The sequence below is a fragment of the Vespula vulgaris genome, chromosome 8 (genome assembly GCF_905475345.1).
Source record: "Vespula vulgaris chromosome 8, iyVesVulg1.1, whole genome shotgun sequence".
In the NCBI taxonomy this organism is placed as follows: Eukaryota; Metazoa; Arthropoda; class Insecta; order Hymenoptera; family Vespidae; genus Vespula; species Vespula vulgaris.
In genome coordinates this window covers 222,501-240,488 of record NC_066593.1, presented here as the reverse complement: position 1 = coordinate 240,488, position 17,988 = coordinate 222,501, and the positions used below count along the sequence as shown (strand labels likewise).

The window sequence follows — 17,988 nt, the reverse complement described above, 5'->3', positions numbered from 1 at the left end:
CGGGTCTTAGGCTCGCTTTAATTGGCTCTCTCGGTTTTCTTCGAATTTCGTAGAGCGAACTAGACGACTCGGTCGATAAAACGATCCGTAAAGTCTCGACGTGTATCGTTATTACGGATATACTTGGAAACGAGAAAATATTGTATCGATGGATGGACGAACGATCGATAGATAACGTTTTTCGTGGAAAAATTGCGAAGGAAAACAAAACGCTTCGCAGTTGGAATCGATCGCGCGTTCGCGAAACTTTTCAGAAAAGCACGATGCTTCGAAATATCGTTATAGTTTCGTTATCGCGAAAGCAAAATTATCACGGTACTTGCTTTCGCTGGAAAGCGATCGAATGCTCTCTGATGGTGGAAATACGAACGACCGTAGGTATATACTTTACCCTGCGACCGCTTCACTGAAATTTGCAGGTCGCGCCATCTTTCACGTCACGTTCCTCTTCGTTTTATCCTGGTAAGATAATCTCTTTTTGAAGAAAGCGGTGAGCGTCTTCGTTTCGACAAAAATGGCGAGTAAAGGAACGAAGAAATCGAGTCGAAGCGCCTTTAATGATAAAATTTTTGTGCCTTTACAATGTTTTATAAATAAATGCGTTGTTCGTTTTCATACTGTCATAGGTGCATGCGCGACCGAGCTGTCGAATCTTTAACCTTTTCGAGTTGCTGCGTACCTTCGACACGAGATTCCATCGAATCCCGATGTTTCTACCAGGTACTAATGTAAAAATGCTACCTTTTTCGGTGGCTTTATTATTTTACGATTAGCAAACAGCGTTTTCACGATCGAAAAGAGAGAGAGAACGAGCTGCGAAGGGTTGAAAATCGACGATGGACCATTCGAGACGAACAAAGAAACGACAAGACGCTCGACGCGAGGAATACCGCGAGGCAACGTCCTCGAACGAACGACTCGTTCGCTCTGTGAATCATCGCGTTTCGTTCCACGATCGATAATATTCCCCTCCCTCTTCATCCTCCCCCCCCCTCTCTCTCTGTCATTCGTGGAATACTCTCTCATCGTCAATTTACTCGGAACGATTACGTAAATCCAACCCTCGACGTCTCCGATTGGCAAAGCAACGCCAATTTTTTACACCTTTTCGTTCTTATATATTTCATCTTTTGTTTGACTTTTATTTTTATTCTATTCTCACTTGGAAAATTGTGCGGCCGCTTTCTTTCATTTAATTTTTGTTTTGTTTTTCTTGTTTTTTTTTCAAACGGTCCCACGTGTACCCGTATACCGCCAACATCAGTGACGCAGGGTTACGTTAGTTGTACACTAAAGAGATATACAGAGTGTTCGATGTAATAGACGCGATCGAACCCTCTGTTTGTGTGTATGTATGTGTGTGTACGCGTATATACAATATCAAGGAATATTATTTTGCACAAGTGCGAATGAACCTTACGATACGCGAGTCGGTGACGCGCCGCATATGTGTGTGTGTGCGCGCGCGCGCGCGTGTGTTTATCATTTGACCGCCTGTTCGAAGGACGTTTCTTCGACGAATTCGTACGTACGTAAACTTTGATACGTGCAAACTCGTCTTCTTTCGATTCTATACATACGTACGTACGTATATATGTGTGTGTGTGTGTGTGTATGTATGTATATGTGTACGTGTGTGTTGTCCGAAATCGAACGATGAACGATGATCGTGCGATATAAACTCTTAATTGTACGGTAATCGTGGAAAAGGCGTAATTTCGAAGGACGTACGGTCAGAGTCCTTAGGACGATACGATGAAATTACGGGACTAAGGACGTTGACGTGCGATCTCTGACGAGCTACTTTTCTTTTCTTTGACCATTCGATTTACGTGTTAAGTACGATGAACGTATGTACCTACATACGTACAATTATGACAGGTAGCTGCAAACTCGACGAGCAAACGAACGATAGACGGAAAGAAAGAAAGCAAGAGAGGCGAATGAGTTGGTAGGATCTGGCCACTTGAAAACACGATATTCGAAAAGTTTTATTTCAAACGTACATAAGGTGACAATGTGACAGATAGCACGAACGAAAGAAAGAAATGGGAAATTTTCAAATATCCTTTCGCCTTGCAAAGCTTTCTCATTTGCTTCGCGAACGTTATTGCTGCTTAACGTAACGACGAGCTTTTAACGCGCGACGTTCTTCGTCATCGTCATCTTTGATTTATTTTTCAATTCCGATAGTATCGCGCGTCTTTGTATGTTTTTATGTATTGTGTAGAACAATGGTCCCAAAAGTGGTTCACGTTGGAACGTTGAAATATATATCGAGGAACAAGGAAACGGAGAAGAATATGCGGAAGAAGAAGAAGATCGGGTATCGTCGCAGATCTTTGCAGCTACCTCTCGTAGAAAAGTCATTAGCGATATTTTTCGATACACCACGACGTGCTTATTTATTAAGAACGAATGCGGACCTGAGAATCAAACGGAGTGGCTATGAGTCGGTCGAGAGCAATTCGCAAACGCACTGTCTCTCTCTCTCTCCCTCTCTCTCCCTCTCTCTCTCTCTCTCTCTCTCTGTCTATCTATCTATCTATCTCGAAAATGGAAAAGACCGCGCGGAGAAAAAAGAAGCAAAGGAACGAGGGTTGAGAAAATTTGTGCGTTTATTAGTGAGAAGACGAAGATGGGGTCGAAACGTTTCGCTCTTTTCCTCTTTGAAACCAACGTCGTTAATTACGCGATTCGTTACGCTGTTCGACCAACTACATGCGTTAAGGAAAACTGATCCTGGAACGGAAAAGACTTCTTTGCGAGCGTATACGTCGTAAAGAAAAAAAATTACTCAAAATTTTCCAAAAGATTAATACGTATCTTTTCCCTTTCAACATCGACCGACCATAAATATATCTATTTCTTCTTCTCGTAAGCGTATCTTCGCGTATCTCAATTTTCTTCTTTAACGAGCACCTTGAGGAGCACCTTGAGGAGCACATGGACGAGCACCGAGGAAAGGAAGATGGGAACAAACGATGGAAAACTTTGCGTCTTCTCACGATTCTTACTTTCCCTCTCGCGAGAAAATCCGTGTCATTCGTCTCGGACTATTTCTCGCTCCGAAGAGATACATGCTTATGAATGTATACGTCTTTGTATATCGAGAATTAAAAAGATTGTTCGCATGCGTCTTCCGATTCGCACCCTGCACTTGCGCGTACGCGTTTATAATCGTTCGTTCGTCTCGTTTATGATATAATCATTGTACCTATCTACGATATTATCTACAGGGCAGTAGTCAAACACTGCGACCGACTGTGAGAGGCGCGCGTGTGCGTCGCTGCGCGCCTTCTCTTTTCTCTCTCTCTCTCTCTCTCTCTTATTTCTCATCGATTTCGTACGACGGACGACGTTTCCTTTCTTCCTTCCTATGTATTTACGCATTTACGTAGGTAGGCTAAATGGGTAGGTATGAAGTGTAGTAAGTATGTAGGTACGTGTGTATGCGTCTATATATCTATACGCGCGGAAGCGCGCGTTACGACTAGAGAGCGTCTGTCTTTTTTTCTTTTTCCATTAGAAACGATGCCATTAAATCTAGCCGTTCACATTGTTATCATCACAGAAACGGAATGATACGAAGCGTCGTAACGTTGACGAATCGTACGGAGCTTCTCTCGGTAAGCTTGATAGAAAAATCATCGTTAGAAAAAGCTCGCAAGAGTAGACTCGTCGATTCTCCCTTTGCTTAGAAAATGGACGTTTTTTCTTGCGAAAGGAAGCTAATTAAAAAGTTGCGGTTCGCGCGGTGGTCCGTGAACAGCCTATTTAAAGAAATCGTCTCTACGAAGAGATTGTTTTGCGAACGATGAAACATGGCTGTATGCGTAACCACGCTATATATATATATATATATATATATATATATATATATGCCCACACATACGTATACGTGTACAATATGCCCCATTTTACTCGATCGCCACGTATATCGAATCTTTTGGTAATAATTCCAACGATGTTCGCGCGAATAAATTCAAACGAGACATTCTGTACAGATACATATATATATATATATATATATATATATATATATATATATATATATGTATACACGCGTACGATTGCACGCACGCACGCACGCAGATGTACGTATACTATTGGTACATAATTTGCATAGAGTCTCGATTGAACCGTGCGTATTCTTATATGCTTATTCGGCCCTTTGCATCCTCGTTCTTTTCGTCGCACCGCGAACAAGAGCGCGCGTCGCGATCGATCGGGTCTGAAGCATCGATTCGCGCGCATTCAGAGAATTTTGTCGCGTTTTAGGCCTTTCTTCTTCCTCTCTTTTTTCTTCTCCTTTTAATCCCAAGATCTCGTACGAACTCTTGTACGTTTTGTGTCTCTACGCTCATGACGATTCTTAAACGAAAATGACTAGAATTTGTTTTGGTAATGGATGACAAGTTTCCGCTTCGATCCGTATCTCGTGGGCAATAGCCTAGTAGTATCCATCGCGAAGATGGATCCTTCTCCTTCTCGCAAAGTAGACTGGAATAAATTCGGCTGCGACGATAGCGCGAAAAGAGATCATTTGTTCTTTTATATCCTCATTTCGTGCCTACTTTTCTTCGTTTCTCCTTTTTACTTTCTCCTCTCTTCTCTCTTTTCCGTCTCTCGTTTCTCTCGTATCTTTTTTCGGCTTTTCCATTCTCGATTCCGTCAATTTCATTCCGTACTTCACTAATACTCGAATCGGAGAATACTCTCGAAAGGATGTCGTTCGACAGTGCCATCCCCTCGGACAAGTCGAGAATTTGTAGCGTTTCTTTCGACGAAACTTGGTAAATACCAAACGTATCGCGACGAGCGATACTCCGTCGCTTCGGCATCGACGACACATATATCTATACATATATATATATACACATATATATATATACATACACATACAGATACACGTATATCGTAATTGCGCAATGTTTCCAAGGCAGTGACCACGCGCGCCTATCGTCCGCGAAAGAGGAGGAGGCGCAAGGAGAGAGAAAGACAGCGAGTCTTCGTATTCTCGCGCATCCTCGAGAAGCGAAAGAGAAAAGACGGAAAAGATCAACGTCGTCATCCCCGAACGATCGCACGGCTCTTCGTTCGTTTATTCGCTACTAATTCGCGCTCGTGCTTTCATTTCTTCTTTCTTTTTTAACGTATGGCTTTCGAAGAAGCGACTCCGAGGAACGGTCTCTCCTTCTCTTTCACTTTCTCTCTCTCTCTCTCTCTCTCTCTCTTTCTCCCTTTATTTTCGATCGGATTTCTTCCATCTCCGTCTAACTCCTTGAAAGAAGCCGAAGGAAGAGGAGGAGTCTACGATCTCGCTGGTATCTCCGCTTTTGGGTAAGGGTACGACGTCCAATCGGCTGATCGGCCGTGATCGCGATTACGTCGTTCCTTTCTTGCCTTTCGACTTTCCACCGGTGTGCTCCTGTTCGGAACCGCTCGTAGGACTCGGTGGCCCGCTGTTCAGCTTCGCCACTCGTCGATAAATCTCGCTGTTGACGAAACGAGGATAGGAGTCCCGGTGCATCAGCGTGTAGATTTGCAACTGTGCTTCGTCGAAGGTATGCGGCGTTGGTTCCACCATGTTGCGATTAACGATCTCGCGTACTCGCGAGTCCAGACTCACCTGGAAGGATTCAAAGGAGCATTTAGCGAAAATATTTAAAGATACAAATTTGAAGATTAAAATATTAAAGGATAAATATGGACTCACTTCTTTCGGCGAGAGTATGGATATGTAATCCTCGTAGATGAATCGAGCCTTCTCCTCGATCTTCTCTGGATTGCTCTCGCGCTTGAGTTGCTCGCAGGCGAGCCAAAATGCTATGTTTTCCTCGCTGTACTCGCTTCGAAGGAACTCTCGGAAAAGCTTGCGACCGGCCGCGTTTCTCATCAGCTTGTCGAAAGACGAGCCCCAAGATCTGACTTCCTCGAAATTACAGCACTCCGTAGAAGCGTCGAGACCGTCCAGACCGTCGAGCCCGTCCAGTCCGTTGCCGGCAGTGACGCCACCGTGATCGCCACCGAGGCCACCCACGTGTTCGCCGCCGATACCAACGTTGCCCTTCTTCTTACTCTGGTCGCCAGTTCCGCCAGCACCGACCGTATTTCCGCCGACCGTCGCCAAACTGTTGTCATCGGGCACGTTGTTAGTCGTTATCAAAGATCGGATAGTTAAGAAAAATTGTCTCAACATTCTTCTCCCGAAGGAAAATGACAAAAGATAATGTTTTATCTCGATAATTGTTTCGCGAGTATCGTGCGTTAGGACGTTCAACGATAATAAAAGAAGCCTAAAGAAACGCGTTAGCTTTGTCGACGGACGAGGAGCGACTCGCGTAAACGGTAAACATTCTTTAGCGTACCCCAGATGACTAGCCTGACGTCATATCCGTTTAACGTCGCATCATTGATTTTCATCGATACCGCGACCCTTCTTTCTCTCTCTCTCTCTCTCTCTCTCTCTCTCTCCCTTTCACTCTCTTCTGTATCTTTCTAAACCTACGGATCCATCGCGTTACAGCGGCCCGCTCTATTGTCGAGTGCATACACGATACACGTCGGTATACGTAAGTAAACGAGGAGACACCGATCGACTTTTGCTTACCATTTGTTCCTGTGTGCGGCATGAAACAGAGAAAGAGAAACGTGGGTAAAGCGTAGTTCGTTTCTAAATAGGTCATGGTTATCTTCGAGCACAATGAACGAACGATACGGGAGAGTGACAAAGCGACGATACGATGAGAAATGCAAAATGCATATAGGTTGGTAGGTATACCGTGTCTCCGCTCGTCGTAAGTACTTGTGCTCGTCGTCGATGAGCGATCGGATTCGATCTTTACGGTACAACGAAATTACGTTCGTACGGATAACAGACGTTATTTCATTGTATTCAATTTTCGTTCTATCGAACGGACGTGTAAGGAAGTGGACGGGCACGACTCGCGCGCAGCTGACGTATCGATCGAGCCCAAAGGAAACGAGGAAATAGAAAGAAACGATAATACCACGAGCAACTACAGCAACAGCACCAGCAGAGGCAACAGTTGTCCTTTTTCGAGCGGCCTATGAACCTAGCTCCCTGACGTTGCTGCGCTTGCTGCGACGACGGCGTTTGTTGTTGTTGTTGTTGTTGTTGTTGTTGCTGCTGCTGCTGCTGCTGTTGCGATTGCTGCGACGATTGTTGTTGTTGCTGAGACGATTGCTGAGACGATTGCTGAGACGACTGCTGAGACGTCTGCTGAGACGATTGCTGCGGATTGCCGTGCTGCGAGGACGACGCCTGACTCTGACTTTGCGCTCGAAGACGACAACTGCTCGTTACGCCTTCGTTTCCTCCCGTTCCGTGGCTAACGCCAATTCCCATTGTGCTGGCACCGATTCCACTCGACATCTGAGGACATTGATACGTTATCGGCTTACGTTCGACGAACTGTCCTTTCTTTTTTTCTCTTTTCTACCGCTTTTCCTCTTTTTTTTTTTTCTTTTTATTCGAATTACAAGCAGTCGAAGTAATTATAAAGTTTCGAGTAAATATATACCGTGGAAAGTTAGATAACGTCAGAATCAAGCGGCAAATATCTCGGTGTCACCCTCGATGCATCGTTTCGTTAATTTATAGATTATTCTATTTTCGGAAAGCTTCGATTTTCGATAGGACCGAATCTTTAGCGAAGCGTTTACGGGCTCAGGATTCGTTCGTCGTTGAGTCTAGGCTTTAGAAAAACGATTCTCGACTCCGGTCAACTGTGAGCTATCGTGCACGCGCTTGGATCGTAATCGATGAAAAATCGAAACGAGAGTCGGTTCCGCTCTTCTTCTTTTTATATAATTTTTTCTTTTCCTCGCGTGCTCGAAAAAACCAGTACCACGAGAAGAAACGATGCAGAACCATTGAAAGCTCTAATCGAAAGCAGCTGACCGTACGATAATCGACACGTAAGTCCTCAAAGGGCTCGCAATTAGTTCGGATGGGATTGTCGTAGCGGTAGACTCAGCCGCGCCTATCGATTATCTCGTGTTTTTAAAGCTATCGCGCGTGGATCGTCGGATATTAATCCATCGTTCGCATCGTCGCATTTGAATTTTATTGCCGGGTCTCGTGATACATCCGCCTTGGAGGGACCGCACGTGCTACGAGGAAATGAAAACGATTACACCCGATAGAAAAAGGGTGCTACTCGGTTCATTGGGAGAGTTCGTGGAACGTGGAAAGCTCCGTATCGGGCGCGCGCGCGCCAGTTCGAACGGCGTAAAAACAAAAGAGCTTGAGGAAAAACGATCGGAGAGGTGGCCTCTTACGAGCTCACGTACATAAACGCATGTACGTGTGTTTTATTTTTACGCTTCATCGTATATCGTAGATCCGTTTTAAGCCGCTCTCGCGCGATAACGAGAGCACGCGTGAAAGTCGCTTCTACGAGTTTACGAAGAGACACGCCTTCGTCAACGAAGATTCTACGAAACTTCCCTTCGCTTTTCCTTACGATACTTTATACGTTTTACAAGCAACTTTCTACAAGTGGCAATTGCCTACGCGTTAGAAAATAAAATGCTAAAATCGAGGTAAGATAATAAAAGGGTCGACGCTCGTCGACCACCGAGTCTCTCACCTCTATCATTTTCCATGCGAGCGAGAGCGAGACCAGCTCGCTTCCCGCGTCCTTAAGATCCTAAAGGATGTAGGGCGCAGCGAGTGCGCAGGTGCTTTTAAGGGGCAGAGAGAAAGAGAGACAGAGAGAGAGAGAGAGAGAGAGAGAGAGAGAGAGAGAAAGATAGAGAGATAGAGAGATAGAGAGATAGAGAGATAGAGAGATAGAGAGAGAGAGAGAGAGAGAGAGAGCGTAGGCGATGGTGGGTTGACTCCCGTAGCGATAAGCGGAGTAACGTCCCGTCGAGGTATTCCTTATCCTGGTCCACCGGCCAGGCCGGCTGCTCGTCGTGGGGCCTCGCCCGAAGCCCGCATGCTCTTGGCGATGGAGGCGACGATGGCAGCTCGCTCTTCTTTTCTCGTATGGCACGGAGAGAGGGGTTGATGAGCTTTCTCACGCGGATACCGGAAGAGCAACACGCGTCCGTTGTCTTGTTCAGGCTCGATACAGGTCCACCATTGCTACCATCGAAAACAACAACAACAACAACAAATCGACACGTACACCGATCATGATTCTTTCTTATTCTCTTCTTCTCTTCTCTTTTCTCTTCAGAGAGAGAAATCTTTTTCTTCAATGGTATACCTCGCGAACGGACTCGTCGCGACTTCGAATCTCTTCGTTATCTTCCATCGTGGACCTGAATCTTTGCTCTCCGCTCCCCTTCTTCGAAGACAGATAGTTGAGGAGAAATAGGAGAGAGAGGTATAGCGAGAGAGAGTGAGAGAGAGGAAGAGAGAGAGAGAGAGAGAGAGCAAGGGAGAGAGAGAGGGAGAGGGAGAGGGAGAGAGAGAGAGAGAGAGAGAGAGAGAGAGAAAGCGTTCTATCACCTCAAGTCGAAAGGAAGTATGTATGTGATATCACAAAGACACTAGATTGGAACACGAAGAAGGGTGCCGATTAAAAGATATCGCGTTGATGCAGCAGCCGGAAGAGAGATTTCGCGCGACACGTTTACGTGTCCGATAGGCGCGGCCAGGCGTTCAGGGAGTCGCCGATGGCGGTGCCGTCGGCCTCTGTCAGAGCGACGGATCGTGCCGCCTAGTGGTCTCTTCTTTTCGTGGTAGGTGAGCGTGGGTGGTGAAGCACACCGTGTGCCTCGTTCTCTCTCTCTCTCTCTTTCTCTCTCTCTCTTTCTCTCTCACTTTCTTTCTTTCTCTCTCTTTCTCGAGTTCTCCGTTCCGTTAACAGAGTAAAAATAGGTTTTCCGTGGTCGTAGAAAGAGGCGCTCAGGGCGCTGGCGCGAACGACCAAGCGCTAGGCCTATCGCGACACCACTTTTCTCTTTCTATCTTTCTCTCTCGTACTCTCTCACTCTCTCTCTCTCTCTCTCTCCTCTTTGTCGTCGCTACTTCCTTCCGCTGTGCCGTCTTTTCTTCTGCGAACTCTAGTTAGTTTTACTGTTTTGCAGGCACCGTCTTCTTTACTTCCACGCGTACCGTTTGCCTAGGGGAGCGAAGGAAAACATGCGTGTGGCTTGTGGATAGAGAGAGAAAGAGAGAGAGAGAGAGAGAGAGAGAGAGAGAGGTGCGTGTAAAAGATAGCAAGGAGGGAGAAGGAGAATAGTAGAGCGACGTCGAGCAAGTCGGTCTGTTGGTTATTGATTGGCAGAGGTCGAGACCAGAGGGAGAGAGGAGCTCGCGGCACTGTCACGCTGTAGGACGCACGGAAGAGGATCTAGGAGTTATCTCTCTCGGATAACGAAATTTTTGATTTTTCACCACTTTTTCTTCACGAAATTCGACTATTACTTCTTATTATTTTGCGTCGAACAGGCAATCACGCAGCTACGCATCGTCGCGGCAGGAAATCATCTTTAGCCGATTCTTTGCGCTTTTCTTTTTTCGAGTACTCGGCGTCAAGATCCAAGCGGTCGACGTGCTCGTGAGTTTGAAGAATGAAGGAACACGAAAAATGCAACGATGCGGCCCTTCTACTTTATCTTTCGTTCTCTCGCAGCATCTTTCTCGGTATCTTCCGCTTTTCTTCTTTCTTCCAGCACGTTTCACTCTCTTCGCGTAGGTAAATTCTTCAAGAGGGCATCGAGATAGACCGGATAATACGTTAACTCGAAAAGTCCAGGTTTTCGTCCTTGTCGTCGTCGTCGTCGCCGTCGCCGTCGCCGTCGTCGTCGTTGTCGTCGTCGTCGTCCTCCTCGACGTCGAGCTCTCCTCGTATCTAAAAGAGAGAGAGAGAGAGTTCGGGCAATATGGCGGTCACGCGCTTACGCGACGCCACGACCACCACTGCGCTTCGTCTCTCTCTCCCTCGCGGGTGAGAGGCAACGACGCCGACGCCGAGACCGACGCCGACGCCGATCGGAACACGCGTCTCCCTCGCGCTCCGCTTCTTCCACGAGCGGTCGCGAATGCGAATGACCTCGGAGCTCCTATCCTCGCGCTTTTTCAAATACTTTAAAAAGAGAAAGATCGACGGGTTCCTCCTACCGTCGTCGACTGTTCATAAACGTTTCGATCCTATCTACGATCCTACGATCAGAGAAAAAAGTGTATTCTCCGTTCGAGAGACGAATGCTTTTTCCTGTCGTTCGCGACCGAGGCGTCAAGAACCTGCAAGCAAGAAGAATGATCCTATTTGCACGATGACGGCCGACCACGCGCATCTCGCACGACGTTACGTACGAACTGACAATCGTCCGCCGTGCCGGCTCGCGTTCGTCGTCGTAAACCGCTCTCTGCGGCAACGTAACGCTAACCGAGCACGTCGTTCCGTCGCACGTCGCTTATATTCGATCTTCGTTTAACGCGTACTTACGCAAAAGCGAACCCTCCTCGCGATCGCGAGACATCTTTTTTTATTTATTATCTTTTCCTTCCTCCTCCTTTTCTTTTTCTTTCGTTCTCTTTTCCCCGTAGGTTCCGTCGACCATTCGTAGCCCCATCAACGAACTGAAAATGGAGAAAATTGCGTAAGGAATATTTACGTTTCTCTGGTTTACGCAACGAAAAACTGATTTCGATTTGATCGAACTTTGCTCTTCGACGCGAAGGAACGTCCGACACCGATATAATCGATGCTTTATTATTAGCCAATCCCATTTATTATCGTTGTACGTCGCACGTAAGTGATTCCTAAGACAGTACGGAGGGTTAGTTCGCGTTTGCGAAAATTCGAAAAATTTCGTGCCTCTCTATGTCGCGAATGCCCAAGTTCGTACATTTTCGCAGGTTTCTTCGGTCATCGCGCATATGCTTTGACACGACGTTTACGTCACCGATACTCGTCGGTAGAATACCCGGATGATAGAAGAGTTCTACGTTTATCGATGGAGGAAATCGAGTCGAAGCTATCGACGAGGCCTATCGACTTACCGACGAAGAACAATTACCGACCGAGAGAACGAGCCGGTAATACCGACCGTAAGAATTTTGGACGCGAGCCGTCTAATGCTCGGATAAAACAGTTGCTCCGGTGTGAAACGTATCCGCGATACCGCGTACCGCTAATTAATACGCCAGCAGAGATACGATATTCGATGGAAAGTTCTTTCGTTTCTTCGAAAGAGAGAAGATAATTCGAGTAAAAAGATGGAACACTAGGACCGCTTAAAGAAGCGTTCTTTTTACGATAAAACGTTTCGATAAAAGCGTTTCGTTGGAAAATCTTTACGGAACGATTACAGGCGGATATCGAAAGTGCAACGGGAAGAAAAGAAAAGAGAGACTCCGAGCGATTTCCATCTTCTTCGAAACTCGCTGTTCGGTCTATACGATTTTGAGCGAAGCCGTGGAAAGGGGGACTTTGTCCCACAGGGATTAGAAAGTTGAGAAAAACCCCTTCGTTCGACCTTGTCCCTCGCGACAGCCCTCTACGGGTATAAAATTTTCCCCCGAGTTGCCAGGCTGTCGTCATTGCCGGCGTTGCTGTTGCCGTTGCTGCTGCCGTTGCTGCTGTCGCTGCTGCTGTCGCTGCTGCTGCCGCCGCTGCCGCTACACCGAACACGTGCGAACGGATGGACGGATGGGCGAGCGTATGCTGGAAGCGGTGGGAGAGAGAGAGGGAGAGAGGGAGAGAGAGAGAAGAGGCGAGGAGGGAAGGAAAAGGAGGAGGAGAGGGAAAAGGAGCGTGTGCGCGAGTACACACCTACGCGCTCGCACTCACGCACAAAGAGCCTTCTTCGTCGTCCATCCGTCGTCATCGTCGTCTTCGTCGTTGGACGTAGCCTGGCTGGGTGGAGGTGGGAGGGTGGGGGTGGGGAGTGTCGGAGGAGGAGGAGGAGGTGGTGGCGGTAGTGATGGAGGGGAAGGGAATGGGTAGGGAACGGACGGGAAAGAGGAGAAAGAGGAGGAGGAGGAGGAGGAGGAAGAGGGGGAGGACGAGGGGGAGGAGGAGGAACAGGCTCGGCTGCTCCCCCTAATACTGCAGGATTGAATGGGCGAGAAGGGTGGTATTGGGTTCCCTCACCCCACTCCCACCACCCACACGGCGCTCGGAGCTCCCAAGCCACCCGGAGCCACCCACTTCTGTCCGCCTGCCACCCCGCCTGCCCACCCACTCGCCACCCGGCTGCCGTCGAGGAAACAACCTGCAACCGAACTCAGCATAACGTTTTCTCCAACAACCATTTCCATCCCAGGTTTGCGTCTTCCTTTCCAAGTTCTTCGACGTAAACGTGAGTACGCGCGATCGAGTGTAACGAGCATCTCTCTTGCCGCTTTTTCTCTTGCTTTCCTCGATTCTCTCTCTCCTCTCTCTCTCTCTCTCTCTCTCTCTCTCTTTCTCTCGCTCTCTCGTTCTCTCGCTCTCTTGCTCTCCGGATTGCGCGCACTCTGTTACTCCTCTTCGAGGCTAGAGACGGAGGAAGAAGAAGAAAAGAAGAAGAAAAGAGGAAGAAGAAAAAAGGAGAAGAGAGAGAAACAGAAGAAAAAACAACGAAGAGGAAGAAGAAGAAGAAGAAGAAGGAGGAGGAGGAGGAGGAGAATACGGGTCTTCGTAGTTCCGCGTGGTCACGCAGAGATAAATGGATAAAGTGAGGAAGAAAGAAAGAAAGAAAGAAAGAAAGAGAAGATGGTCGCGCGTCATACTCGTCCGTGTGTCGTGCTGTCGCAACGCGTTGTCGAGGAGTGTCGTGTAGTGCGTTTCGTTGTGTTTTTCCATCGGTGTGTTCGCTTCGCGTGTTTTCGCTCGCGAGAAAGAAGAAATCTTGATTCTCGATAGGTCGAGTTGAAAGGAAGAGGACTCGCGTCGATGATGCGCGTTCCGTTCTTGGCGACGGCGCGTCGCGGAGTACGCGCGCGCGCCTCTGGGCCCGTCCATATATCGCGAGCTCTGTATATATCTCGACGAGAAGAGAGAGGCCGAGGAGGAGAGGGACGATCGCGCGCTTATCGCGTACATCTCGATAACTCGGGCGCAACGATGAGAGGACTCGGAGAAGACGGCGACGATACGACGACGTCGTCGAGAAACACGAAAACGATATCAAAAACGCACGATTCGGAAAACCTTTGACGTTCCATTCGGAATCGCGAGCGAAGCAGCGGCGCCGAGAGCGCCTCTTCCTTCGTGCGTGCGTTGTTACGTGCGTCGTCGACGCTAGCGGCCGACGCCAGACCGATCGACCGATCGACCGACCGACCGATCGACCGACCGACCGACCGACCGACCGACCGACCAGAGATTCCTCCCACACGCTTCTCTCTCCTCTTCCACGAGAGTCGTCTCGCTCTCTATCATCTCTCTTTTTCTCCATAGACGTGCATCCATGTGTGTGCGCGCGTGCTACGTGTGCGTGTCGTGTGCGGTGTGTACGTGTGTATGCGCGCGTCTCTCCTCTCTTTCTCTCTCTTCCCCTCCATCGCCCCTGTCTCCTCTCTCTCTCTCTCTCTCTCTCTCTCTCTCGACGAAGAGCGAGACGAGAGGGAGACCTGCTCTCTACCGTCCTTGGCCTAGCCGGCAATAATTTCCGGATGAATTTGAATGGCGTACTGCGCGCGCGCGCGCGTCTCTCTCTCTCTCTGTCTCTCTCTCTCCTCTCCCCCACCTTGCCTTTCTCTTCCACTCTCCCCACGCAACTCCCTCGGCCAGAGTTCCTCCTCTCTCATCGTCGACCGTTTTCCTTCCAACAGTGGCTCTCATTCGACTAACGGGACAAAACTCTCCGTCTCTTCCTTTCCCCTTTCTCTGCCTGGACGATTCGGCGTAACATCTGTCGTTTCCACGGGCTCGACGTCGTAGGGGAATATTGATTTATTTCTCTAGCAAAAGTAGGGGAAGAGCACTCAGCCCTTGTCCTTTCTCGGCTCTCTACCTACCGTTTTGCGTACCCTTCTTTACCCCTACTCTCGCTATTACGCGCAAGCGCGTACGGCTCGCCCGTACCTACGTCGAGAGAAAGTGGGACTTACGCCGGGGAGAGCTCTTTCTCCCACTTCCCCTCCTTTTTCCTCGAGCACGATCAATACGAGCGAGGTCCCTGCTTCGAGCTTAGAGTACACGGCGCACGCATCGGTGCACCTAGCCACCCTCTCTCGTTTCTACGAGATCGTCCGACTTCCTTCCCAACCACCCTCTTCGATCCGTACGATCGATCTTACGAGACTCCTTTTTCATAGGTTCGCTTCCCTTCCGCGACTTACGTAGGTACGTATATCCAATACATTCGCTTTCGCGAGATATCGTTGTCTCTACGAGGTGTCACCGCCGAGGGATGCTCGACGAATACTTTTTTCTCTTAATTTTCTTTGTCCGAAAACGGAGAAACTCGTTGCGACTCTGATAGTAACGTTGGTCCGTTTGCTTCGACCGCTTTCCTCTCGTTCGCATATTATTCGCCTTCCTTCGAAGAGACTGCATAGTCGTCGTAATCGTATAGAAGCTACACGACCGTGTACGGTGGCGACGGTGGTTGCGAGCTCGTACATACTTTGTCTAACTACTTCGACTCTAATCCCACTGTAGTTCGGGCAGCCGCTAGAGGAGAAGTCGTTAGCGCCTTTCTTCTCCATCGAGAGAGCGAGAGAGAGAGAGAGAGAGAGAGAGCGAAAGAGAATTCGCGGTTCCGAGTCCCCAACGTGTTCGTTCGCCCGTGTGGTCGAGAGCATGGGCGCGCGCGCGCGCGCGCGCGCAACGCCTCGTCGACCTTCCCAGCCGTTCCGAAACACGCCCCCGACAGACAGAAAGAGAGAGAATTGAAGGCAGCCGCGTGAGAATTAGAGGATACGAGCCGATTCCCCTTCGTCCAAACTCGCTGGAAAAATTCCAACCCCTTTCGCTTTTGGAGCGTCGAAACCGTCGACAAATTTTTCTCTCTCGTACCTTCTTTTTCCTCTCGAGCATAAATAAAAGCGTAAATAAAATATTTCGTACAACTTTCGATAGAGTCGAACGCTTTCTCTTTCGTGCAATAATATCGAAAAGAATGGACGGAGATCGAGAATGAAACTTTTGTCGAAATTATTTACAGCGGTCTCCGCCGTACCGTTAGGGATTTACGGTACTACCTGCAAAGATAATAAGACACTTTCGCAGGCACGTCCTTTCGATGGGATTACCACGGTAGGATCTCTGCCCCGCCTCGTTTCTATTCTCGACTCTCTGTACGCAGTTTCGTACGATTTTGTTTTTCCATCTTTCTCCGTTCTTTTATTTTCCAAGATCGTCTTTAACGTTACTTTCGCGTTTATGCAAAGGAAACGATATTACGGACGTAGCGTTACCTCGCGAGATAATTCGTTTTGCTCGACGAGTTCGCGAGAAAAGCCGATTTAAAGAAACAGTCGTCCCGAGATGAAACGTAATCTCGCAAAAGTGCCGTCTCGAGCATTCGAACCGATGGAAGAGGCGAGCTTCTTTCCGGGAGTGGATGAAAAGCGACGACGGCTCGTTAATCGTACCTTCCGAGTCGGCCGTTCGAGAAGGGTAGCGATGACATAGTTCCTGTCTTCTTGCTTTTCGTAGACAGTACGCGTAAAGAAAGCACTACGCTCTTTGCACGTAAAGAATCGACGAAGACAGCTACCTGGTCGATCGCTCTTTAGTTTTACACTCGCAATAACAGGGTGTCTTATCTCCCTCGTTGCACGAGTCACCATTTACAAGCGAATCGGATTTTCCAACGTTAATAACCAAGAGATGTCTCTTGCACTTTGGACTTTCCCGTTTGTCAGAGTTTACAAAGACGACTTTGTATGCAGGTAGAAGGGTCCTGGATAACGACCACGAGGGAAGGATTATTGTTCCAAGAATAGTGGCCGACCGCTGAGGACTTCGAAGATGGAGGGTAGCGGTACGGGTGTTAGCAGGTTGGACTGCTACGAGGATATGTTCAAGGAAATTACTCGGAAGCTTTACGGAGAGGATCCCGATCACAGAAGTACGTCGAATAAGTTTATCGAGAGTAATTTAAAGCCGATATTTCCTCTCTCTCTCTCTCTCTTTCTCTTTTTTTCTCTCTGTTTATATCTCCCCGTTCCATCTATTTATATATCCTCGTGTTTGGATAATATATAGAATCGAAACTGTTCAAACGTTATTTCGTTTCGAGAAGTAAATACGATGACCCATTGTGCTCGTCCTCCCATAGCTATATACTCGTCCTTTTCCTTTTACGATAGCCTCCTAATGCTATTTACCGTTGTTTTCACATTGTTCGCTACATGCATACAGCTTCGAGCGTGCAAAACGAATTCGAGACCTCCGTAACGTACAAGACCGAAGAGGACGCGGGAAATGGTACGGACGGAAGCGACGAAGGTAATTGGACCTGCGAGGAAGAACCTCTTAAAGGCACCGATGGCAGTCGAATAGCCGCGTATCACGCGGCCAAAGCAACTTGGAGATGCTACGAGTGCGGTACGTACGTTTCGCTCTTAAAGAATAAACGTATAAACGATCGACGAAAATCGACGTCGGTCGTACTAAAGGAGAAAAGTGTTTGTAAAAATAGGCGACATCATGGGAGGTGGGCCACGAGAGGTAGCCGAGCATTTTATGGAACTACACTCGTCGAGGATTCTGACCGACGACAGCAGAAACAGACACCCTTCGCCTCGTAAGGATTACATGCAGACGGAGCTCAAGGCCGAAGAAGTTGTATCCTATCTGGAAAGATTGAGGGAACGCGCGGAAACGGCTGCGCCACCTTCCCGGAGGACTCAGGAAACGCAGACCGTACCTGCCGCTTTATTACCGATGGCCTCGTCCTTTCTTTTGCAAGAATTACCATCCGTCCCAGTGCCGCATCACCTACATCAGGTAAACCGCGTTACTCTTTTCCTTCGTTTCAATTTATTTCTGTTTTCGGTACGCGACGTAACTCATCGCTTCACGATTCTCCATGCAGAACTGCGCAACCATGCCAACCTCGGCG

The 17,988-nt window shown here is 48.1% G+C and overlaps 2 protein-coding genes across 15 annotated transcripts in view; one reads left to right on the top strand and one right to left on the bottom strand.

Annotated features, from left to right (window-relative positions):
• Nucleotides 1-538: 538 nt before the first annotated feature.
• On the bottom strand, nucleotides 539-11,266 carry LOC127065861 (regulator of G-protein signaling 17-like). 5 transcript variants are annotated; one of them, XM_050998800.1, is made up of 7 exons: nucleotides 10,409-11,266; nucleotides 9,243-9,323; nucleotides 8,619-9,118; nucleotides 7,017-7,399; nucleotides 6,614-6,622; nucleotides 5,720-6,134; nucleotides 539-5,632 (listed from the first exon to the last, which is right to left on the bottom strand). In XM_050998800.1, the coding sequence occupies exons 3-7, from the start codon at nucleotides 8,625-8,627 to the stop codon at nucleotides 5,387-5,389; spliced, it is 1,062 nt and encodes a 353-aa protein (XP_050854757.1). In that variant the 5' UTR covers nucleotides 8,628-9,118; nucleotides 9,243-9,323; nucleotides 10,409-11,266; the 3' UTR covers nucleotides 539-5,386. The 5 variants fall into 5 exon arrangements, with proteins under 5 accessions (XP_050854757.1, XP_050854756.1, XP_050854755.1 ...); XM_050998799.1 differs by having other exon boundaries at nucleotides 9,243-11,266; XM_050998798.1 differs by having other exon boundaries at nucleotides 8,619-10,103.
• Nucleotides 11,267-12,992: 1,726 nt separating this feature from the next.
• Nucleotides 12,993-17,988, top strand: part of LOC127065848 (uncharacterized) — a 9,690-nt gene continuing 4,694 nt past the window's right edge. The window contains exons 1-5 of one of the 10 annotated variants that reach the window (XM_050998766.1): nucleotides 12,993-13,254; nucleotides 16,818-16,992; nucleotides 17,286-17,471; nucleotides 17,566-17,873; nucleotides 17,962-17,988. The exon at nucleotides 17,962-17,988 is cut by the window's right edge and continues 692 nt beyond it. In XM_050998766.1, the coding sequence (XP_050854723.1) occupies nucleotides 16,893-16,992; nucleotides 17,286-17,471; nucleotides 17,566-17,873; nucleotides 17,962-17,988 (621 nt within the window). In that variant the 5' untranslated portion in view covers nucleotides 12,993-13,254; nucleotides 16,818-16,892. Of the gene's footprint in view, nucleotides 13,291-13,319; nucleotides 16,993-17,285; nucleotides 17,472-17,565; nucleotides 17,874-17,961 lie in introns of those variants that run through there. The other 9 variants (XM_050998762.1, XM_050998765.1, XM_050998764.1 and 6 more) reach the window with 9 other exon arrangements.

What these genes read in the sequence shown, in the direction of transcription:
- LOC127065861 (XM_050998799.1), bottom strand. An exon ending in CCATACTCTCGCCGAAAGAA is followed by an intron (nt 5,633 to 5,719) that starts GTGAGTCCATAT and finishes GAATCCTTCCAG; the next exon opens with GTGAGTCTGGACTCGCGAGT.